At 37.7% G+C, this 25,063-nt stretch overlaps 1 protein-coding gene across 9 annotated transcripts in view; it reads left to right on the forward strand.

Annotated features, from left to right (window-relative positions):
• Positions 1-25,063, forward strand: part of NEK1 (NIMA related kinase 1) — a 49,685-nt gene that overhangs the window by 13,593 nt on the left and 11,029 nt on the right. For 2 of the 9 annotated variants that reach the window (XM_040589070.1, XM_040589079.1), the window contains exons 10-26: positions 80-140; positions 1,301-1,458; positions 3,837-3,896; positions 4,043-4,090; positions 4,183-4,257; positions 7,296-7,474; positions 7,557-7,691; positions 11,003-11,105; positions 14,077-14,160; positions 14,692-14,775; positions 16,715-16,792; positions 17,836-17,931; positions 18,473-18,646; positions 20,743-20,808; positions 20,886-21,120; positions 23,594-23,746; positions 24,407-24,586. In XM_040589070.1, coding sequence (XP_040445004.1) covers positions 80-140; positions 1,301-1,458; positions 3,837-3,896; positions 4,043-4,090; positions 4,183-4,257; positions 7,296-7,474; positions 7,557-7,691; positions 11,003-11,105; positions 14,077-14,160; positions 14,692-14,775; positions 16,715-16,792; positions 17,836-17,931; positions 18,473-18,646; positions 20,743-20,808; positions 20,886-21,120; positions 23,594-23,746; positions 24,407-24,586 — 1,969 coding nt within the window. Of the gene's footprint in view, positions 1-79; positions 141-1,300; positions 1,459-3,836; positions 3,897-4,042; positions 4,091-4,182; positions 4,258-7,295; positions 7,475-7,556; positions 7,692-11,002; positions 11,106-14,076; positions 14,161-14,691; positions 14,776-16,714; positions 16,793-17,835; positions 17,932-18,472; positions 18,647-20,742; positions 20,809-20,885; positions 21,121-23,593; positions 23,747-24,406; positions 24,587-25,063 lie in introns of those variants that run through there. The other 7 variants (XM_040589089.1, XM_040589105.1, XM_040589096.1 and 4 more) reach the window with 7 other exon arrangements.

The raw sequence follows: 25,063 nt of genomic DNA on the forward strand, positions 1-25,063 counted from the left end.
TAGCACGCTTCTCTGAAAGTGAGTTCTTTCTATCTTCAGTCATAAATACTGATGGCTAACTGTTCAACTTTTTGTTTAGCTTATTGCAGAGGAATTCAATCACAAAATCTTCCAGAAGTTTGGACCACATGCTGCACCAGGTAAGTAAGTGTGTAAAGTGCGTTTGCTTTCAGTTCAGGCAAGATAGTGTATGTAGCTTTGTTCCTTTATTGGTTTTGATGGGTTCTTATACCTGATACTACAAGTTTCAGGAAAAAAGAGAGGGAAGCAATTTTCCCTCCTCTTCTGGGGAGCTAGATGTATGTAGGATACAAATGATGTAAATACAAACTGTGGTACTGTAATATTTTAGGTGTACTTTTTCCTTTTGCAGTGGTATTACACTTCCAAAATCTGGGGAGATAGTGAAGGCTGCAAATACTGGAAATTACTTATATGCTGTTATTGTATGATTATTTTTCCCCCCCTTACTAATGACCAATGGGTAATGAAAAATTCCATTTCTTGTAAAAATGAAGGAGGTTTCATTAGAGATTCCAGGATTAAGCCCTGACTTCAGCCCAAAGCAGTAGAATTTCTACTGCTGGTAGCAAAATAGATCATGGTTCGTTTTGTCCAGATAGTCTTACCCTACTTCATTTTCCTGCATTAGTTTACCCTTTTTCTCCTAGATTTTCTTCTTCTTCCTTTATTTTATTTCATTTCCTTGTAATTACTTGAAGCTGTGGCAAGTGCTTTAGTATCTTTTGATAGGGTTGTATAAGTGTTTCACTGTCATCCTGCTATTCTGTAGTAAGACAGCCCTGCAACCACAGAATCAAGTCCACAATATTGGCATCTTTTCAGGAACTCTGCAAGGAAAACAATATCCCTGGAGGCCTTTGAAGCCCTTCCAGAACTCGTCTTCTGGTGATGTTAGTGTTGCAGGTTGCAGTCCAGTGTTGTTAGTGGAAGGGGGCCTGTGTCTGCATTCGATAAGGAAAACTTTTCCCTGTGTCCATGACAACTGTATAATGAAACATGGCAGCTGAAATAAGCTTAAAATTCTCCAGTGTGCAGTGCTGAGAGTGAGGAGCTCAGGGACTGTATTCTGCTGTTTCTTGTCAAGCATGAAATTTAGACTTGCTGTTTTGGACAACTGGGTATATTGCACTTACGCATCAGCTCACATGAATTAAATGTTAGCAGCTCACTCATTTTCCTCCAGATTTGCTGTTCCCATATCTTGAGAAAAGGAAATATGGTACATTGGCCAGCCTGGATAACTGTAATGTAAAACAGGGTTGTTTTTTCTTCTTAGCTAAAAGACCAGCTCAAGAACAAATACTGACTTCAGTTGCACCAGCTCAGAAAATTACCAAACCTGCTGCAAAATATGGAGTGCCTTTAGTGATCAGGAAGTCTAGTGATGCGCCTAAAAAGCCTAATGAGAAGAAGTCATTGGCTAAGTCTAGACAGGTAAGCTACATTACTTGAATTGAATTGTTTTGCTTATAGCTTATTTAAATGCTGTGAAAATACTATGCATTCCTTCAAAATGTCTTATGTAGACACATGCATCTGCAAAGAAAGTAGTAGTAGCCAGTGCTTGGCTTGCATAATTGTTGATTTGTTGTTGTTGTTGTTGTTTAGTTGGTTTTAATATAATGATTTTCGAAGACTGCTACCTTAGGTTTGAGTTTTAATTCCACTGCTGAATTAGATGTGCTTTGCATGTCTTCAGTTCCTTTGTTGGTGTTGACCACTCTTAGAAATGTTGGAAGTCTGTCAGGTACACCAAGATCATTGACACTGGATAAGAATCTTTGTGTCTTTCTTCCTTGTTCCAAAGTGATCTCAAATTTTCAAAACGTAGAAAACTTCTGTATTCATTTTCTAAAGTGTTCTCAGCCAGAGAAATTGGGTAAATGGAAGAAGAGTTTCCCAGACTTAATTCCATGAACTAATGAGAAATAGTCTTCTGGATACCTTCATACAGTACTTTTGATCTTTCTTCCAGCCATCTTCTCTGTACTCCTTAGTACATAAAACTCTTTTTTTTTTTTTTTTTTCTTTCTCTCTTTATTCCTTTAATTACTGCATGGCCAGGAGATGTTTACAGTGCAGCTAGTTTTGATCTATATGCATGTGCCAGACAACAACAGGAAGCTTCCACTGCAGCAAGAGAACCAATTCAAATTTTCTTCTGAATAAGTAATATTGTTGTTGTTGCGGGCGGGTTGTGGGTTTGGGGTTTTCTTCCTTTCCTTCTTCTCATGGTACTCTGGGGATCATAGTGCTGAGATCTCTATCCATCTGTCAAATTTGATAGGTGGACAGAAAATTATCCTTGAGATATAAGTTATTTGGGGGGTTCAAAAGTTATTGGAGGTTTAAGGAAAAGATTGATCACAAAAGTCTTTGTTGGCTTGTGATACACAGTTTGAAAAAGAGAGTAAGAAAAATGGAACACACAGACTTCTTGTGTATCCTTATGAGACTGTGAGGTTTTTATCTTTTAAGGCTTGGTTGCACATCTGTCTGCTAGTCTGCTGCTCATTATATTTCACCAGCCAACACCAATCCAACTTGCATGGGAGACTGCAAGTGGCAGGGTAGAGACTGAGAAAATAGCTTCTTGCTGCATGTAAGGAGTCAGTAATGCTGCAATTTTAAGATATACTCTTTGTGTGGATTGTGTCTAGTGACAGTAGGTATCCTAGTAGGATAGAAACAATGACTACAGTGTAATATAAATTTTCTTCTATTTGCTGTTGTTCCAGGATAGTCTGAGCTTGCAGCTCTCAACTGTCTTTGGAAGAGCATGTAAGAATTATCTCCTTTGTTTAGTGATACTCCCATTAACTCAGTGTAGTTGAACTACATTGACTTAAGTCTCTATAAAGGCTTCTGCCTTCCAAAGTACTTGATTTTATATTCTGAAATACTTTGATAGGATTTTAGGCTGGCAAAAGAAAATATTTTGAAGCTCTCTATGTTCTAGTATGGCCAGAAAAATAAAAAAGCTTTAAAAGTAACCATCACTTTTTTGAGAAGATGAGAGCAAGCAGTATGGTTTATTACATATGGCTGCTTCTTTACCAGGTATTCAATAGAGGCTGTGTTCTTCTCTTCTATAGGTGACAAGAACCTTGGTTAGAGTTACTCAAGTGAAAATAGCCTGAGGATAACCTAATAGATCTGTTCTCCAATTAAGAGAATCTTGATAACTAGGGACCTTCAAAGGCTTTTAATAGGAAAAGACTGTAATGCAGAATGATATTGCCAGAGAAGAAAAATTAAGACAAAACAGATTTAGAAATTGCTGCCTTCAGCTTTCAAGACAGAGCTTTTAGTAGAGGGTGAAGAAGTACAGTAGCTAGATCCTAACAGGGCTTTGCATTTAGAACCTCATGAGTAATTATCTTAAACCACATTTTGCACATACTAAGTTGTATGTTTAAGATATTTTTTTTCTGATTAGAATTTTTCTCTCATTCTGGTGTTGTGCTGTCTAATTTGCAAAGTTTCACCTTTTATCCAGGCCTTTTCAAGTCCAATGAAGAAAATTAATCCAGGAGAAGAAAGAAGGAAATGGTTTGAAAATTAACAGATAATTTCATGATACCTCAAACATATCAAAAGCTAAGTCCAGAGCAAGAATGACAACAATAAACCTTCAAACCTTTCCTCCTTATCTTTTTTCCAAACATTATATAACAGTATCTTTTTAATGTTTTTTTTTTCCCTAATCTTTGTGGACCTACACCAGCAATTGGAGCACTAACCTGGCTTGACAGAGATTTGACAGAACAATGGCTCAGTAATAAGTACTGAATTATATGCTTATTTTTCAGGAACCTTCAAAAAGGAAAAGGTTAGAATTGCCTGAGAAAGAAAAACGCCAGAGAGATCAGGTAGACAAGATTCTTGAGACTTCCTTTTTCCACCCAAAGTAATTTTAATGAAGTATCTTGTGGTGTGATGTGTTATATGTTGCATAAGAATATGTAGTAGCTGGATTTCCCGGTTATTAAACATGTTTAATCCTTACACATTGCAGATCAGTTTACTGAAGGCAGATGAAATGAGAAGATTGGAAAAAGAAAGGGTAAAATAAGTTTAAAATGTGTTAATAGTAAAGTTCCATTTTTACGTAGTGATTCCTTGAATTTTGTTTTCCTGTATTGTTTTCTCCTTCAGATGGAACGAATAAACAGAGCCAGGGAACAAGGATGGAGGAATGTGCTTGGTTCATGTGGAAGTGGTGATGTTAAGGTTGGCAGCAGATGCAGAAATGTGGTGTAGTCGGTTCCCCGCACTTTTGGTTTTCTGGCATGGTCTTCGCTTTTCAGAAAGATCTGTTCTTGAAGGTCAACTCTTGGGACTGCCCATTATTAATCTATGGATAATTTAAGAAAAATTGTATAACAGACTCCCTTCCCTGGCTTTTTGGAGATCGTGTGCAGTTTTCATTTTTAATACTTACTGAATTTCCGAATCTTCTCTCCTTCTGCCAGGAACGGTTTTCATGCACCACTTTTTTCCACTCCTGCTTTTGCTACTTCTCCTCTGCTGAGTCTATGCATGAACAGCTTCTTTCGCATTCAAGTTTGTTCTTGAATTCTTTTGTTGAAATCTTTTTCCAGATTCTCATATTATGATAATAGACCTCTTCCCCAGTATTAAATACCTGCTTCTAAGCATTCTTTCTTATTGAGCAACAAAAATGTTTATATATACTGCTAAGTTGTTCAGGATGGGGGTAAAAAAATCCTTAATAAGTCTAACTATTTTTTTCTGAAAGCAGTAAACTCTTTAGCCATTCACTTCATCCATAACTTAATTACACAGTTTAATCTGATTCCTGTGACAGTTTCTTTTTGCCTGTTTGTGTGTGTCATAGTTCTGTGGAAACATAAGTGTCCTGGAAAGTAGTTTCATGAAGTTAGTTGAATATAAAGGTCAGGGTACTTTCATCAGACAGAGCTAGTGCAGAAATTTAAGTACTGCTGTAGTATAAATCTGTCTGACAATAGAAAATGGCTTAAAATGCTGCTGTTTGTTGTGGTGGTAGTGAGTCTTGCAAATATACTTGGCCTAAACATGTTTAATAGGGTTTTTGTAGACAACCTCTGACTCAGCAGTAGAGTCAAAATGAATAGAGGTTTTATTTTCTGTTCCTTGTGCAAGAAGGAGGAATACACAAGCACTTGACCAGGGTTCAGTAGGTGCTTATTAAATCTATTATTTCAAAATAGACATAATCTTTGGATGTGTGCCGCTCATTGTATAAGTACAGCTTAAATATAAAAGCAAACTTAAGCATGCCAGACTTTAAAAACTAACAAGTGCTGATTTATTGGAAAAATCAAAAACCATCATTTGGTTTCTATGCCATGCTTCTTTCTCTCTCAAGATGAAACTGGAAGGCACCAATACAAGCTTCCATACAACACAATATGTCAGCATAATCACATTTGGATAAGAGCTGCTTATGTTCCTAAAAACAATCATGTTTCTGATCAATTTTGAGAGTTTTATTCCAAGGTTCTTAGACTCTGCAAACATACCAAGTTCTGTTGTAGCTGCAGATGCGTTACCAGTCTTCTCCGTGATCTAGGGAAACTGAGGTTCAGTGGCTGTCTGTATTTTCATTAAGTGTCACTGGTGTAAAATGTCATGGCAGCCATGCTTTAAAATTCATTGAAATGTCTTCTCCAAATTGGATAGTTTAGTACAGATCTTAATGCAGTCTGCTAGGTTATCGTCAGCCCAGGTTTACTCTTGACTTAATTATCCTTTTCCTTTCTCCAACATGAAAACAGCGTATCCAGCAACTCCCTGACAATACTGTTGAATAGCTTTGTTCAAGCTTTTCAATAATGCAAGCCATATAGCATCTTATGAAGGCACGGCAGCATCATACACTGCATGATTTTGTCCTCCTGTTGTCTTTTTGGGTTGGTTGCTGGCACCTGTTTTTGAGGGAAAGTAGGGAAAGAGGTTGCAAGGATTTGGCTTTGAGTTTGTGGTTCTAGCAGGGGCTATAACTGTTCTGCAGACTGTTGATGAGCACCTGCTTCATAGCATTTGCCTAGAGATTGATCATATTATTTCTTTAGATAATCCTTTTGAAAAACTGAGCTCTAATAATGATAGGTAAAACCTTGAACAGTGTATGTAGCAAGACTTTCTATTTGTAGAAACTATAGTCTTGTATGGAAAGTTATTTTTATTCAGATGAACAGCATACCTGCATAATTATTTGAGTGCCTGGATAAGTCTTTCAGTTAGTATTCTGTCATATGGGTTATGGGCAAATATTGATGGGTATTGAGCAACTGAAAGTGAGAATGTGTGTTAAATTCCACTGCAAACATAATCTGTTCTGGAGCTTCAAAGCAGGCAATCTTAAACCTGTCGCATCTGCACTCACCTATCTGAATTACTTGAAATACTTAAGACCACTCTGGAAGGAACGTTGACACTACTTTTAAAACAAATTTTGTAGATTCACTACCATGAGCTATTTGAGTGCTTCCTCCAGGTGTGAAGGGAATGTTTTTATGCATGTGCTGACAACCTTAACCTTGTTTGCCAGTTTCACATTTTCTGCATCCATACTTGGCTACTACTGTATACAGCTGCTTGCTACATTTTTTTTTTTTTTTAATTATTATTTTCACATGAAAGTTCTGTAGGAATTCTAATTCTTTAGGAATGACAGAGATAATTTGCCTAAAGCAGTAGCTTGTGGTAGATGTTCCCCTGATCTGAGCTTTAGTAGGGAAGCAACTCAATTCTGGTGATGAAACTAAAGTTTGGCAACAGTGGGGATTCTCAGATAAATCTGCACTTAATGCCATTCAGCAACCTTGGAAGTGTGCTTAACTGTTTCCAGCTTCATGAAAAAATGTGTGTTTGGCTACAAATCACTCATTAGCACTTCAGTTTGTATTGTATCACTTTTGGCTTTTGTGCTAAAACTTTGGGGTTTGCCAGGTAAGCACATCTGTATCCAATTACACTTCAATGGATTTGTTACCAGTAACTTCCAAAAGGTGTTACAGATCTCTCGTATATAACTAGACTATTATCAGAGGGAGGTAAAATGATGCATTATTCTGGAGTGCTAACAGAAATTAAGTTTTTAACTGCCTTATAGTTTAAAACAGGGACATGCCAGGAGTAAAAGCAGGACCAATTCAGAATTGTTGCAGAGTAATGCTTTTAGTCTGCTGGAGAGGTAAAAATTGGAAGGGCCTGTTTAAACCAGTATTTGAGATTTCCACCCTACCCCTTTTGATTTCCAGGCACCATATTATGGCGGTGGAGGTGGCGTTGGTCCTTTTCCTGTGTCTTCCAGAGGACAATATGAACATTATCATGCTATTTTTGACCAGATGCAACAGCAAAAGGAAAACATGAGAGTAGCTGAAGAGAGGGAAGCCAAACTGAGGGCAAAACTACAAGGCCAAGAAGTTGTTGAAAGGTATGGCTATCTTCCATTAGAAGTTGCATGTGGTCTGCTGTAGATGAAAGTAATGTAAGTTACTGTACATATTTATCTACAGAGGAATTCCACCTGGAATACGTCCAGGAGTTCCTAAGGGGCCTGCAGGTCATCACCATTTACCACCCGATGCTGGTGCAGTTAGGAAAAAAATGAAAAGATTGAAGGAGGTGTCTAAACAAGCCAATGCAAACAGGTTGGACTATGATAAATGCATAAATCTGTCCCTACATGTTAGATTCTTGTTCCGTGTCTTGTTTCGTTTAGTAGTTGGACATGTCTCAAACTCGCTTTTATCCATTGGTACTGTGTACCGTCTGTTTGTGTGTTAGTCCCTTGCAGAACACAATTCTTTTAGAACCAATGGATACCGTAGCTTCCCCAATAGTAGAAAAAAGGATTACTAACAACTGTAACTAGACTTCAGCCAAAATTCTTGTCCTAATGCAGTTTCAGATAACATTATAAGCCTCCTCCTTTGCTTTTTTCATAGTTCTGCTTTTTGTGTTACCTGTCAAGATGCTTCCTATTCCTGTCATCTCGTTCTGACTGCCTTCTGAGTGTTTGACTCTAGCACAGGAGAGTGTCTAGTACACTCCCAGAATTGTTAGCGCTGGTTTATTGATCAGTGGAAAACTTCTAGGAGCTTTCCTCATTGAGATGTAAATGCCAGGTGTTATAATGGTGTGCAACTTCCAATTCTGTGATGCTTATTCTTTGCAATTACTATAAGCAGAGTTTTTTCATATATAAAAGGATTGTAAACAAGTATTGATATTTTTTAATTGTTTTCCTTTTTCAAGCAGCTTGTTCAAAACTTCTTTGCTCTCCTTCAGATCTGTGAGCAGTAAATAGAATATCTTTTTTCTAGAAGTTTAGAGTGTGAGCATTACTAACCAACTTTCCTAGAGGGACAAATTGTCTTATGCGTTTGAACTTCTGCAGATCCAGTGATGTATCCTGTGGAGGAAGAAATAAATGGAGTTAATGCAAGGAAAAGAAAGTGGCCAAGGAAAACTTTTGTTCCTCTAAAATAATTGTATTCAGTTTTATGTTTTAATGTAATGTATTTTGCCTTTTTTTAGATAGCAGATTTTTTTTCAATTTTAAAATTTGCAGCAATAACAACACATTTAACACTGATGTTACAATTTTACAAGCTTTTTTTTTTTTTATAGTAATTTGGGCTGTTGTGAGCTAATTAAAATTCTTCCTGGTACAACCTGGTACTGGAAGGTGTATTATTCCAGCTGATGTAGCTGCATATTTCGATCCTCCTTTATTTATTCTCAGTGCTTTGTTCAAAGTGCCACAGTCCCCAAACCTTGCCTAGACTAGGAAACTGTTTGCCTCGCCCATTTGACAATATTAAATGATACTTGGCTACACCTGGGTAAACTGTTTTAAATTGTTAAAAGTGAGAGAAAGTGTAGTAGAGGGCTGCAAATTATGTATATCGTGTAGATCATGAAAAGAAACTGATTCAGTATTTCTCAAATACGTGAACTTGGAAGCACTCGATACTGTGCAGAAATGTATTATTATTATCTGTTTTATTTATAAAATGGATTACCTTAAGCCTTAAATTGAGGTACTGTTTCTTAGAATTTAAATTTTGGTATTTGTACTTTATTATCTAGAAGCAATTTTATTATCATAGCTAGTTTAGCACTATTTCTTTCCTGCACTTCATTCTTTCAGCTGGAGGTGAAATATAAAGATAAGTGTTCAAGATGTTTAGCTCAAAGAAAGAATTTAAGTAATTGCAGCTTTCTTAAAGATAGGTAATTTAGAGCATATATTAAAGAAGTTGAGAAATCCTCAGTTTGCAGTCTTTCTGATTACACTACCACAGCTAATATAAAGCTAAGTATATTCAACATCAACAGTCTAAAAATTGTGTCTTGGACAGAAATGCAGTCCAGAAGAAATCTAGTTGAAATGTTTTAGCAATATGAGTAACCCAGCTTTGGAGTAGGGAAAAACATTTTCGTAAAATGTAGTTGAGATAACTTTTTCCTGTGAATTTGGTTTGAGGCAAATAGGTTTGGTGTTGTGGGGGGGGTTGTTTTTTTAGTTGGGTTTTTTTTTTTTTTTCTCAGGAAACAGCTCTCCTCCAACACTGTAAGCTAAACTTCAGCTATATGACACAGGTTTGGACAGATTTCACTGTCCAGCATTCAAGTTCATACATATGAACAGTTATAGTATAAAAATCTTGTAGTGAGTCAAATACTTGTATACAAAGATTATCAAATGCTTGTTTCTTTACCAGTAACACCTATGTGGATCATCTTGCCTTTTCAGAGTGGCCACAGCATTTGTTTTATTGTATCAAAGTAGTTTTGTCTATATCTTCTTCTTAACGAATTGTAGCGTTTGGAAATATTTCACTTCCTCCTTGTAGGGGGGCAGCGAATGAAGGGAGAGAAAAAAAAGATGCAAGGATGTTTAATTAGTATGCTAATTCATTTAAGAATTACTAGCACTAGCTCCTGTATTGCAGAATGATTCTTCTTTAACTGTCTCAGCCTGATGGGTTATTGCTATCAGTTATTGCAATTCCTTCCTGCCTGTTGCTGGACCCCTAATACTCCTCAGTCAAATGAGGCTAGGGGAACCTTGAAAAGGGGGTTGCCTCATCGTTCTGCCATTGGTTAGAATATCTTACACTATTTCTCAGGTTGTTTTTTTTAATAGAGAGCTTCCTCTGAGTCCACTTCTAACCAATTTGTCAGAAACTGTTTCATTTACCAAATGATCATACGTATGTACTAGGAGACTTGTCAGATGCTCAGTTATGGTAACTTGTACATAGCCTTCTTGTCTACCCAAGCAGGTCCCTGACCTGGGTGGAATATGTCGGGGGAGAAAAAAAAAAAAAAATCTTGTTCTGGCTAATTCTAAGGTAGGAAAATTCTTTCACAGTACCTTTAAAAACAAATAAAAATCCCCCAAGATCCTCCAAAAGGAGTTACCAGAACACTGAGAATTCTAGCACCATGCTGATTATCTGAGTGGTAGAAGCTTTTACTCCAAACGTAAGTCAGTCTGGAGAGACTGCTGCAATTTTGACCTTACTGATAGGCTCATGTGATGAGTTCTTGCTCATGTCTGAAGGGAAACCGTGAAGGAGCCTTTTTTCACACACACACGCCCCCAAATGGTAACAATAATGAAACAAGCAGAGACATTTTCAGAAACAATCAAACTAAGATTGTGTTTTGACATTCATTTTTTGTTTGATGACCAGGATCTGGAAGGGCAACAACAGTGTTTTCTTTTGGGTTGGGGTTTTTTCAATTGTTCTTTAACTTAGTTGAGCCTGTTCTCCTCTGTTTTGTGGAAGTCTGACTTGTGTTTTGGCTGATGAAAGGCATTTTTTGAAGATGCCTTATTCATAGAAAGTTACCTTTTCTGTGTGTGCACTAGTTAGAATAAATGCAGGGGGGTGCTGAATACTATATTTCAGAGGCTTTCATCTTGCTATGTGTTGCAATTACTCAGGCAAAAAGGATGGATAGCTGCAGATAGAGCAAAGCAAGTTGAAGAATTCTGGCAACGAAAGAGAGAAGCCATGGAAAACAAAGCTCGAGCTGAGGGACACATGGTATGTAATCTGGGCCTTCCTATGTATATTACTGTACTAGGATGCTTTGTGAATCTTTGAAGTAGCATCATAACCATGAAATGCTGGCTAAATATTTTCCTTAAGTATTTAAAAAAAAATAAAAAAGACAACAGGAGGTAAGATTTTTGCATTTTGTTATTTTTTTTATTAAAATGTAACAGAATCGTGCAATACATTTCTCATGACTAAATTTATTAACAAAGAAAATATCCTTTCTTGCATGTGTCTAACTTGTGACTTTCAGAACATTCATTTACTTTTTTCTGTCCGTAGCTTTACAGTTTTGGTTAGAATTAAACTTTTAAGTTCAAGCTACTGAATAACACATAAATTAAATTCGGTTAAACTGATACAGCTGATGATCAGATAGACTAGTGTGTTTTATAAAAACACATTCTGCTTATTGAGAAGGTATTATAATGACATCCATCTTTGTCGAGGTTGATGTTTCTAAAACCATTACTCTTTAGAAATTGACTAGTGGGCAGCATCACAAAATGTTCTTTGTTCTTTATGCTTGCAGTTCTAAATTCAGTATTCCTTTAGGAAGTTTGTTTGTAGATAAGATGTCTTGTTTGCACTAGGACTTTGTGTGGTTGAACTATGTGTTTTCATAATGTGGAGAGTTTTGCTTTTTGAGTGCTTCTCTGCACTTCATATACAACCGAGTCACAATATCAGTCAGCTGCTGAAAGTAAACTGACCGTGATGGCATTGCAGTGCAATGAGACCAACTGCAGATTTACAGAAGCCTCTCCTGAGTTATATCTGCATATCTGATCATGATTTACAGCCAGGTCTTTGTTTCAGAGATTATTTTACTTACAGTAAGCAATTCTTAGATACTTCAATTCACTGCTTTGGTGAAGTATCCTTATATACATTACATATGTTTTAAAGTACGAGTCTTCCACCTTAAAACTATGTTCTGGGTTTTTTTAAAACATCCAAGACCAGTAAATTTTTGAAAAAATGAACAGTTCATGTTAAGGCTGCCTCTTCTTAGACAAGTCCTTAATAGTACCTGCTTCTGTTTTGTTCTTGTCTTTGTTGGCATTAATATAAATGTATGAGATCAATTAATGCAAGATACCCAAGTATTCAGTGTAATGGTTCTCAGGTTTCTATAATGTATCCAACTGAGCCCAAATGTTTTATTCTTAACTGGCTGCTGTAATAAAACAAGGAAGTTACTGCACAGTTGTAAACTTAACTCCAGATGTTTAAGGCTTATAACTCAAAGCCAGGGTTCCATTTGCCATTGATAGCAGTTCTCAGCAGTTTCTTTTCATTTGTGCAGGAAAATAACTTGATTAGCTGGCAGTAGTTCTCATATAGGGATGGGACTATTGTCCAGACCATGATGATCTGACAGGAAAAATCAGCAGAAATCATCAACTAATATGAAGCTCTTTGTGGTATAAAGATTTGTAAGTTAAATGACTCGTACTAATTTACTCAGCTTCTGTTAAATATAGTTACTGTCAATGTTAATTTTCAAGTGACGGTCTAAAGTTTGACTTGGTAGTTGAGTTGATGATACTTTGATCATCTCTTCTTTAAGAGATGGCTGCTGATCTAGTTTGCTACTTCACTGTAGCTGTGTGGCATTGCAGAACATTGAGTCCTCGTCTGAACATTTTAATGTAGGCAGATGAGTTAAAGTTAACAATCTACAGAAAGAAAATCAGTTCTCAAAGATCTTGCTTCCAGTTTCTTTCTTGTTTAAAAGCAGTGATACAAATCTCCATCAGTTTGATGAAAATACCTAAGCTAAATTGAATGCTAGAGTTAAGAACAATGAGATTACTTGAATAGTGCAAGTTAGCTTTTGTAAAGCTTGGGAACATGTGTTTAAAATAAAATCAAATATTTTCTGAAAATGTGAATATGGAAAATACTCCTTTCCATTTTGTATGCCTTAATGCTCAAGCTGAAACCAGAATTTATGGAATCCTTGTGAATGTATGCTACTTGTTATCCACAGGGTGGTTCCTTTAATTTGAATTCTGATCACGGAAGTACATTAATGTGCACTGGTTTTTTGGTCAATCTGAGAGAGTGTTCAGCCAGAATATTTGGATTCAGTCCTCCCTATTAAGAACTTGACTAGAGTATTTACTTAATTCTCTACACAAGCTTGCAGAAACTAAAGACGTGGTGTTTTATAAGGCAGAAGGTCTGTGTAACTATCATATGTATATGTTCTGTATTGTATGTTGAGTTAACAAATCAGGATATTTTTAACCTGTTAAGCAGAGGCTTTTGTTATAGCATGAACAAAATAATAATAAGTATTTTGGGGTTTAATCCAAGCAGGAAGCCTGCAGTTAAGTGATTCTTATACCGTTTTATATTGGACTTTCTAAAGGTTGAAATCCTTTTGGTGACAGGACACTGAGTACATCACACTAATGAAGGCTATACACTGTGAATGCATGTGTGTTAGGCATTTAACACAGCTTGTTAGGTGTAATATTTATATTTAAGTATTTTATTAGGTTTTTGAGTTTACTTATTTTATGTTTTAAAAAAAAGTCATCATTGTGGACAAAGCTTAATCTTAAGAACATATAAAGATTCCACTTTTATTATAGGCTTGGCTTAACAATGGCAGAAATGCCAACTCTATGCAACAATTTGTATGTAATTCAGGTGTAGAAAAGCTCATGCTCATTGGAATTTAGGCTTTCTAACATAGCAGGAGAAAATCAGAATTGCAGGGAGCAGGCAAATATATTCTTAAAACTCCTGTCTCTCTTTGGCTGTTCAGGATTTTAGTTACTACCATCATATGTTTCATGTAAGGGAAAAGGGATTATCAGTTAACTTCAGAACAACTGCAGATCATTGATGGCTTTGGTTTCTTATAAGTGAACAATTATTGGATAAAGCAGGTAATTTTAATGCCCCAGCCACCTTAAATTTGATACCGTTAAATGGCAAACAGGGTACACTGCAAAACGTGGCAGATATCTATGGAGGCAGGCCCATTCCTGCAAGAGGAAGGAAATCCAGAAACAAGGAGGAAGAGGTATGCTTGCTGCATGTTTGCCACTTTGCTCGTCACATAAATAGCACGATTTTGACCTTGACTCTGCCTAGTTTCCCTGCATGGTTCCATCTGTGTAACAAAATAAAAGGACTTTATAAATTCCTAGGAAATAATTTGCTGTATAAAATTCTAGAGTTTGGGTGCGTTTGCTTTTTGTGTTGGATATTTTTTTTTAATAATCAAAATAAGTTGTCTACATCTGTGTTAGGTCTTGAATATGCATACATATAGATACGAGATTGTGTATCCTAATGCTGTTGTGATAATAATACATATGATAGTATATAACAAAATGATAGTTTGATACTGGGAAACATGTTCCAGCTTTCTTTATTTTCATTAGATGAGAGTTTTTCTGGAGACTAGTAAGTGATAATATGGTGATAGTAATAGTGTGGGGTAGGATTTTTTTCACCCACCTTATTTTTGTGAGGAATCTTACATATTTGAAGTTAACTATACTGGAGACAGTTTCAGTATAACTGAAACTTAATTCCTTTTGTTGCCTAGGAATATTTGGCAAGATTAAGACAGATCCGGCTACAGAACTTTAATGAACGTCAACAGATTAGAGCAAAACTTCGCGGAGAGAAGGTTGGTTTAAAAAATTTTAAATACCTACAGAAGTTGGCTGTGGGATGTGTTCTTTTATCCCTGTGTGAAGACTTTTCTCATAGACAGTTTTATATATAGACATGTATTTTTGACATTTAATTCTGTTCCACAGTTAGTGTACTTCCATGTCTTTTTCTAGAATATGCAAATCTGTTTGTTATTTCAGTGCTGGGGGTGCAGCTTCAGTGCCTGTAAACTAACAATATCTTAAAAACAAGACTACACAATGTTACATCTGAATTTGACATGTAAATTTCTCATCGAGGACTAGCACCTTTGTATTTATTTGCTTTTAGTTAAAGGAACTTTTCCAGAATTCAGTTTTTGACAATGCTCACACAGAATGCGTACAGAGCAATTCTTCTCATACATTCTGTGGGTGTGTACTAAAGTTAGAAATTCTTGGCGTGAGCTCGATTTAATCAATACGCTTTTTTCAAACATCGCTTCTCCAAAATATGTTTATAATACAACAAAATAATATGTTGATAAAGTGGATTCAGAATGAACGCTACTTAAGGCATCACATGAATAATCCAAGCCATACTTGGAAGGAATCCATTTACTTGTATATGGAAAAGTTTCATTTGAGAGGCAGTCTATGTAGTAAATATGGTCCGGAGTCTGTTTCTGTCTTTTCATTAACTTCTTGTGTGATCTTGTACTCCCGTTTGTTCTTCCTCTTTCTGTCTATTTGTCTTAATAGGGTGTTTGGGTTTCCTCAAGTGATTACCTGCTTATACATTCACATTGTACTTTGTGATTGAAAACTAGAGAAATGTTGCCTGCCTCCCCCCAGCACCTGTATTAAGTACTTTCATGCATTTTATGTATCACTATACATAAATGGACGTATAAGGCAAGAGCAGGCCTAAACTAATTTTCAGAATTCAGAGACCAAGTTTAAGAGGTTTTTGTCATGAAGACCTGCAGACACAAACTTTAGAGTGGAGGGTCACTTCTAGAGGAACACTATCTCAGACCAAATCTTGTCACAGATATGTTTATTTCCTCATGTTGATTAACAATTTTATATCTATTACTACTGCATAGCATCCTACTTTATATACAATAAATGAATATATGTATTCATTCCTTTGCCTACTAAGGGTACCAAATGATTTTTCTGAAGTTTTTTGATCTCCAGTCACCTTTTTTCCCCTGTTAGCTGACTGACACCAAGATTGGCATGACCTTATTTTTTTTTTATTTTCACTTAAAAAATTACCTAAAATTCTTGCTTGTGTTTTGCCAAATTATTTCTAATAATACTCTTTGTTGTATTGCAAGATACCTACTAAATAGGCCTTCTGAACAGTTTATTTTAAATAAAAGGTCTGCAGAAGTTGGTCATGAACAGTAAAAAGCTCCTGTCAAACCTTGTTGTGTGGCTCTGTCAGTCTGTTCTGTAAACAGGAATATGCAAAGGCCATGGCAAGAAGAAAGAGATTGAAAACAGGTTTCAGAGGTAGACCTTATATGTTCTTACTTGTTACCATCTCTCCCCCACACCCGTTCCACCTTATTTGGAGCACATACAGTGGAAGAAACTGGAATTCTAGAGCATCAGACCTTTCTTGTATACCTTACCTGCAGAGCATGCAACAAGTGATGAGGGGTGGCAGGCGAGAGCCCAGCGTCGTTAGGTCTCTTCCATTGCAACAATAGGCACATTACCTTCTTCCTGGCTTGTAAAAACTTCATGTCTTTTAAAACTAACCCCCCCTGCCAAAACCAACCAAACAAACAAAACCCCCCACAAATCTCAGTAGCAATTACATTTGAGTGAGGAGTTGCCTATTGAAATTGTGACCTGTGTTAGTCATATAGGCAGTGTAAATGATCTGAGCAGTGACCTATCGCTCAGCTTTTAAATACATGAACTAATAAAAATTCTCTGAGGACTCTTACTTTGCAGAATGAAGGTGCTGGTTCTGATGGACCCGAATCGAGTGAGGAAGCAGAATTGAGACGCAAAAAGATAGAAGCGCAGAAGGTAATTGTGGGGAGGGAGGACATGGAACTGTTTTCATATTTGTTTCCTGTCTCATTAAGTTCCTTACATTTCATTTTGCTATCAATAGTTTGTTCATACATCCACTACAAGAGGTTTTTAACTGTTGAAGTAACAACTCTGTTCAACTGTTTTATCTCAGTAATTTTAAAATGTGTTGTGACATAGCGTAGCAAATCCATGATTTTTCCACTCCCTGCCTGTGAGATTTATCTCTAGGTTAGCTTTAGTCCTGAAAGCACTTTGGTATATCTGAAATAGCATTTTGATACTGAAAGGGAAAGGAAGATGTATCTTATGTAACAACAACTTTATTTTAGTTAAAAGAATAAAGGAAGGCAAAATTTACATGTGCTGACATGGGCAACATGTGGATTGGAAGGTGAGCTGTATACCCCTGTGATGAAGCACATTTAAAGCAAATGTGTTTCACAGAAATCCAATGTTTGATTGGAACGTTATTCCATGTGGTGTTCTTATATCAGTAACTAATCTCCATCATACAATATATAGCAAGTATTACTCTATTCCGGGAAAATTTTCCACCCCCCATCATTTGCAAAGACCAATGTAAAAATAAACTAGCCTTATGCCTAACCTTAAATCTAGAGGTGAAACATCAACCAAAGTTTTTATGTTTAAACTTTAAAAACTTATTCAACATAAACTTAATATTTAATGTTTTGTAATTAATGCATTTGGCTTCAAAGCTACTTATAAGTAGAGATTCCAGTTTTACATTACTCTAAGATTGCTATGTACGCTAAAAATACAACCATGCAAATCAAGAACTAACTTAATTTTGAGGAGTCACCATGACTCTTAACATAGAAGATCAGTTGTTATACTTCTGGTGGTGATTTTGATTCAGTGGAGTCCTCCCTTCACAGTCTATACAGTAGTAAGTGATAGAGAGGAAGATTTAGTAATCCAAGAATATATATTCTTAAAATATTCCATGGAATGTGGATACTAATGCTTTTTATCATTTTAAGTTGTCTTTTTTGCTTATTTGTTTACTGTAGGCCCAAGCAAATGCTCGAGCTGCAGTTCTGAAAGAACAGTTAGAGCGAAAGAGAAAGGAAGCTTATGAAAGAGAGAAAAGAGCCTGGGAAGAGCATGTAAGAAAATAAATCTGTTACATGCAGTCAAAGTATGTAGTGCCATATCTTTGTCTAACTAAAATTCTGTACTGTGATTAACAAGCTTAGATAATCAATTTGTCTTCTGAAACTGAGGAGAGCATCTGTTAGTCAGAATTCCCTCATTAGAAGCCTAATCTTAGATATGCTTGAATGAAGAATTTGGTTCAAGAATTGAAGAACATCAGACCTAAGAATCATTAAGATCACCTCAAGTCTTTTATTAATGATCTCTAACTTACTAAAGTGTAATTAATCTTCTTTTGCTTCTGTGAGCTGTGGAGTGACAAGTCCAACTAGTAATATATCGCTCCAAAAAGCAGGATGTTGTGGAGCTGATAAACTGGAAATAGTTCACATGCAGTTGTCAGTTGTCTTGTGTATGAAAGTGTGTGGCATTATTGTCTTTTTTTTTTAAAGGTTTGCATGAACCTATATAATAATACTGTGTTTAATGTGCAAAGTCTTGAAGTTAATTTGTTGTTTTAATTTTTTTTTAATTGAATCTATATCTATGCAGCTGATATCGAAAGGGGTAAAGAATCCTAATGTGCCTTTTCATGTGGGAGCTATAGAACAGAGTCCTGTGCATGGACTACAAGAGCTTGGAGCAGCTCTTCCTAAGCCACAACTTCCAGTGAAGCCCAGTACACCAGTCATCTCCATGACTTCTGCTTTGAAGGAAGTGGGTGTGGTAGGTACTTTTGCTAAGAGGGTAAAATTCATGAAAAAACCCCAAACCCAACCTGATTCGAAAAAGGTTTTTTAGAAGAATGTGTGTATTAGATAGAAAAAAATAATTAAGGATACTTGTTGCTTCTAATTCAGGAAAGAAAAAAAAAAAAAAAAGGAAAAAATGTCAAAAAAAACCCAAAACTTGGAAGCTGTTGAAATACATCCGTGCACTGAAAGTTCAATTCAGTCAGTTTTGAACAAAATGGCTTATGATGAACCCTGGGCTGTATGGTGGGTTGACCTTGGTGGGATGCCAGGTGCCCACCAAGCCACCCTATCACTCCCCTTCTCGGCAGAACAGGGCAGGGAGAAAATAAGATTGGAGAAAAAACATGTGTGGGTCAAGATAAAGGCAGTTTAATAAAGCAACAGCAAAGGTCATGTGTGCAGAAGCAAAGGGAAACAAAAGATGTTATTCTCTACTTCCTATCAGTAGGCGATGTCCAGCCACTTCCCAGGAAGCAGGGCTTCAGTACGCATAGAGGTTGCTCCAGAAGACAAATGTAGTAAATAATAAATGCCCTCCTTTCCTCCTCCTTTCTCTTAGCTTTTATATCTCAGCCAATGTCATACGGTACGGAATATGCCATTGGTCACTTTGGGTCAGCCGTGCTGGCTATGTCCCCTTTCAAGATCTTGCCCACACCCAGCCTACTGGTGGGGGGTGGGGTTGGAGGGAGAGCCTTGATGCTGTGTGAGCACTGCTTACAGTGGTCAAAACACCGGTGTGTTACCGCCGCCTCCCTAGCTGCTAATACAAGCACAACACTACCAGGGCTGCTATGGGGCTCAGCCAGACCCAGTATAGGCTGCAATTTCAATTTTGATCAAGGCAGTCATGACTGGTGGAAGAAGACATCAACTAACCAGCATTTTCATCAGTCTTTTGAAGGGGGAGTTAAGGAGTTTATAACCTAGTGGAAGTAAGGAAAAAAATTTTAAATGATAGGACTGTTTTATTAGTTCTTGTTTTCAGTGAGTTTGAAGCTATGTGCAGAATGTAACAGACAGTTAGAAAGTTCAAGAGACTTGAATCTGATAGTGTTGTCTCTTCTTGTTGTCTAAAACAGTATTAGAGGCTTCCTAATTTCTCTTTTCTGTGATCTTGATTCCTGGTATTGTAAATGCTTACAGGTTTACCTCAACTACCACCATTTGATTTAAGTAACAAGTGGGAAACCAAGCATATGAGTGAATTGTTGCACAATTTGAGTTTTTAACAAAGTCTGTGTTGATTTCAATGCTAACTTTTGTGGGTTTACCTAAGCTATCTCTAGATTTCAGGGTAGTGTGGGATTTTACACTGTATACAACCCTAAAGGCTATGACTATGGGAATATAGTGAAAACTTAGTGCTAAGTGGCATATATAGAATATAAAATACCGAAAGATGTCGGTTGCTAGCTGGAAAAATAAACAAATCACATTTTGATGGACTTAAGTCATTAGCACAGTTTTTCCACATGGATATTTTGTCTTACAGCAATGCAAGATGGTGACTATAGCTGACTAAAATGTAGCACACAGAGCAGTTGGAAGTGGAGAAGACAGGCTGTGTACAAAAAGATTCTAAGTTCAAATTTTTGCCTTTGATTTTTAGTTTGATTTTTTTGCATATCACTAAAGCTGTCTCTTCTCCCTTCTGCTTTTCTTTACAGGTGATTCTTGCCTCTGTCCTTGCCACTTTTTTTGTTTTCTTATAGAATTACTCATTTCTAGCATTGGAATTTGGTGGCATTTTGCTGTAGAGGTCATATCTAGCTTTAAGTCTACATGTTTAGTGCTCTGAACTTTCACTTGTCTGCTTAAACTGAGTGATTCATTTGCTCGCCACTTTCCGATAGTGAACAGTTCAGATGGAAGCTGCCCTTGAAATTCTGTCTTTGAGAAGCCCCAAAAACCCAAAGGAATCATAGATTGTGTTTCAGTCTATCTGTAGTTGTCAATGGAAAGAATTTAGAGGTGATGGTTCACGATTACATCTGTTAGTATTCTCAGGATTATTTTTTTCTGACACATTCTTCCATGTTCTATTTCATGCTCTGGGACTTGAAGGATGAAAATGTAACTGCCATTCAAGAAGCTGAGGAGGAAATAAAAAAGCCAGATTGTGCAATGCAAGTATGTTAAATTTTATTCATTTAGTTTCCTTTTAAGAAAGGTACTATTTTAAGTGCTATATGTGGCCCTTGTTTCAGAATAAACGAGAAATACTGAGAAGATTAAATCAAAATCTGAAAGCTCAAGAAGATGAGAAAGGAAAAAAGGAGTGTAAAACTGTCTCTGAATCAGCTGTGTCTGAAGATGGTAAGGAGCAACAAGAAGGTGACCATCCACTTCTAGGAGATCGCAAAAAATGGGAATCTGGGGCATCTGAGTTGGTAGTTCCTCTAGGTCAGTTATCAATGGAAGACTCTCTCTCTGGAACAGATCGTAAGTACTTTTTTTGTTACCATGATAACAGTAAATCAGTTTACCGTGTGTGGTGTCTGTTTTTATAAAGCAAGTACTCTTATTATAATCTTGTTACCAGTTGCATGTCATCCGCTTCTAAAAAAGAGGCGGTTATGTATTCCCTTGGATAAGGAGTAAGGCACAGGCTGAGTAATTAAATGGCTTGCAGGGGATTCAACAAATAATTTCCCAATTTCAACAAATAGTTACCTAATTAAATGCATAGTTACATTCTTTGAGCTTTCTTAGTAAGTGTCTTTTAAGTAGGCATTAATTTACACAGTAGTAAAAAACACTTAAGATATATCAAAGTTTCTTATTTAACTTCAAAGTCCTTTACATTATCAGTAGAACAATAAAAACAGGGTTTTCTCAATTTATGTCTGTTACTTTTACTGCACTCCTCAGCTTTTTTTCTTTTTTTAAATCAAACCTGTCTTCTCAAATTTTCTGTCTGCCTTCTCGGGTTTTGAGTGGAAGACCTTTTCCTGTTTTCAGTATGCCTTACTAAGGGTCTGTCTCAGATTGCAGAAATAAATAATCATTGAGAGTATGACAGGTTTACTTTATAGCATAGTAGTTTTACATGGCTAGGATGCTAGAAGCATCATCTTTTGTTCCATTAGAATCATAGAATCATTTAGGTTGGAAAAGGGTTTTTTTGAGATCATCATCAAGTCCAGCTGTTAACCCAGGACTGCCAAGTCCATCACTAAGCCATGTCCCTAAGCACCAAATCTACGCATTCCACCACCTCCCTGGGCAGCCTGTTCCAATGCTTGACCACCTTTTCAGTGAAGAAATTCTTCCTAATACCCAATCTAAACCTCTCCTGGCACAACTTGAAGACATTTCCTCTTGTCCTGTCGCTTGTTACCTGGGAGAAGAGACCGACCCCCACCTCGCTAGAACCTCCTTTCAGGAAGTTGTAGAGAGTAATAAGGTCCCCCCTGAGCCTTCTCCTCTCCAGGATAAACAGCCCCAGTTCCCTCAGCTGCTCCTCATAGGACTTGTGCTCCAGACCCTTCACCAGCCCCGTTGCCCATCTCTGGACAAGCTCCAGCACCTCAAAGTCCCTCTTGCAGTGAGGGGCCCAAAACTGAGCACAGGATTCGAGGTGCGGCCTCAGCAGTGCCCAGTACAGGGGGACGATCACTCCCCCTCCCGCTGGCCACGCTGTTTCTGACACAGGCCAGGATGCTGTTGGCCTCCTCGGCCCCCTGGGCACAGAGCTGGCTCCTGCCCAGCCGGCCGTCACCCAGCACCACCAGGCCCTTTCCCACCAGGCCCTTCCCAGCCGCTCTGCCCCAGCCTGCAGCGCTGCCTGGGGCTGGTGTGACCCAGGTGCGGGACCCGGCACTCAGCCTTGTTCAGCCTCATCCAGTTGGCCTCAGCCCATCGGTCCAGCCTTTCCAGATCCTTCAGTAGAGCTTTCCTGCCCTCAGGCAGATCAACACTCCTGCCCAGCTTGGCGTCACCTGCAAACTTGCTGAGGGTGCACTTGATCCCCTTGTCCAGATCCTCCATAAAGACACTGAACAGGGCTGGCCCCAACACCGAGCCCTGGGGAACGCCACGTGTGACCAGCTGCCAGCTGGGTGTAGCTCCACTCCCCACCGCTCCTTGGGCCCGGCTGCCCGGCCAGCTTTTAACCCAGCACAGAGAGCACCTGCCCCAGCCGTGACCAGCCAGCTCCTGCAGGAGAATGCTGTGGGAAACGGTGTCAAAGGCTTTACTGAAGTCCAGGTGGACAACATCCACAGCCTTTCCCTAATCCACTAAGCAGGCCACCTTGTCCTAGAAGGAGATTGAGTTTGTCAAGCAGGACCTGCCTTTCATAAACCCTTGTTGGCTGGGCTTGATCCCCCGGCTGTGCTGCACGTGCTGCATGTGCATGGTGGTACTCAGGACAATCTGCTCCATGACCTTCCCTGGCACCAAGGTCAGGCTGAGAGGCCTGTAGTTCCCTGGATCCTCCTTCCTGCTCTTCCTGTAGATGAGCATTACATTGGTTAACCTCCAGTCTTCTGGAATTCTGATATTATTCTTTATTGGTTTATGTCCTCTGTTTTCCTTGGAGGGAGAAATAACAGAAAGAAATGTCAAAGGATAGCAGCAATGAGATTTTTCTAGTTTCCCATTTCAGGTAAAGTTAAGACCACCTCACGCCAGTTTTAAACATCTGTCATACTGTTTTCTTTTGGAGTGCCTGAATTGCTGAAGGGATCTGCTGCTGTTAAGTTGCAGCTGTTAACTGGCATTGAATCACTTCTGGTATCAAATGGAATTGGCAGAAGAAAAACTAGACTGTGTGCAGTCCTTAGGCTGTCTGACTTGGGGTGAGGTGAAATGAGTTCTGGCTTTGTAGTATTTAGTTTTGAGGAGGTTGTTTGTTTTCTTATTATATAGAAAGTGAATAAAAGTTTCTGTATTTGTGTTTGTGTCCTAACAGGTCAAACTCTGGGGGAAGTAATTAGGTTAGATATTGGGGAACCCCACAGGAAAGTCTGGGGCAAAAGCCCTACTGACTCAGTCCTGAAGATCCTAGGAGAAGCAGAGTTGCAGCTGCAAACAGACTTACTTGAGGAACTAGATGTAATAAATGGTAAGCACAGCTGGTAGTTATCTGCACTGTGAGTGTACCAAGTGCCAGATTTGTCTACTGAGAACAATTCTGAAGTCAGAAGCATATTCTATCCTCACTCTTCCTTTCCATTTCTGGGTGTTGCCTCAGTTCTAAATGTTCTAAATGTCAGCACAAGCTGATACTGGAAGACACCAAAATATTTCAAACTCAGTAAAGTGGTAAGAAATTAAGAAGGATGTGCTGAAATGAAAGGATCTTCGTTTTGTTGAAAAGTCTTAGACTTTGCTTGTTGATAGAAACAAGTCTGTCTTTTAAAAGGATGTCATCAACTGAATATTGGATTAGATAGGTCCTGTAACCTTCTTGTTAGCATATGACTTAACCATATTGGTGGATTTTTTTTCTGGTCAACTCCTGCTTTTTGTCCTTTCCAAGAAGAAAGGGATTTGTGTTTATTCCAAGTATAAACTTATACTAATGAGAATGTAGCAAGTAAAATTCAAATTTTAGTATTTCTAGCTTTCCTCTTCATCATAGTTATAATAAAAGCATGCCAACTTTTCTATTCTGTTTTCCTTTAAAGAAACAAAAATTCTCAGCTTTCCTTGTAGCCACGTTGTAGTTTACTATGAAACTGTGTTAAAGCACTGTTTAAATAATAGAATAATTTTCTGTTAGGTACTACAGAACTTGTTGAAGGAGATCAGCAATCCTCATCAGAGGAGAAGGAAGAGAAAGCTCTTCCTGCTGTTGGAGCTCAGTCTTCAGTCCCAGTTGGTGTCACAGAGTCTGACATGACTGTACCAGAGGAATCTCAAAGAGCAACCCAGCTGCAGAGCAAACCTATTATGCTGGATGGTAAGTCATTTCATTAGTAATTCTAATTGCAATCTGTTTTCCAATTTGATGAGGGGAAGTAATGATCCTGTATACTTTTATATCTTTCCATACGTAATGTGCAGTTTCTTAACACCTTTCAGGTGGGACCAAGGGCTTTCTATGCCTGTGTTGTAATTTGATTCACTAATGTGTTTTGTAAATTCCCAGAAACCTTTTTTGTGTGCTTATAGAAAACTTTCTAGAATACAAGTAGAATTCTAAAGTGCTTCAAATTTTTTGGTTTTGTTAGGGTATTTTTCTGTTTCTCCCCATCAATTGTGCTGGAATCTTTTCCCCTATATGATAAGAGCACCCTGCTGACATCTGAGGGAATGTTATTAGAAGACATAGTTTTTTGGAGCTTTAAGATACTTTTCTTCTATCAGAAACAAACTTTTAGCTCTGGGGTTACAAAACTTCAGTTGTTTCTGCAAAATGCAGAAAATTAATAAAGCA

The sequence above is a fragment of the Falco naumanni genome, chromosome 1 (genome assembly GCF_017639655.2).
Source record: "Falco naumanni isolate bFalNau1 chromosome 1, bFalNau1.pat, whole genome shotgun sequence".
Lineage (NCBI taxonomy): Eukaryota > Metazoa > Chordata > Aves > Falconiformes > Falconidae > Falco > Falco naumanni.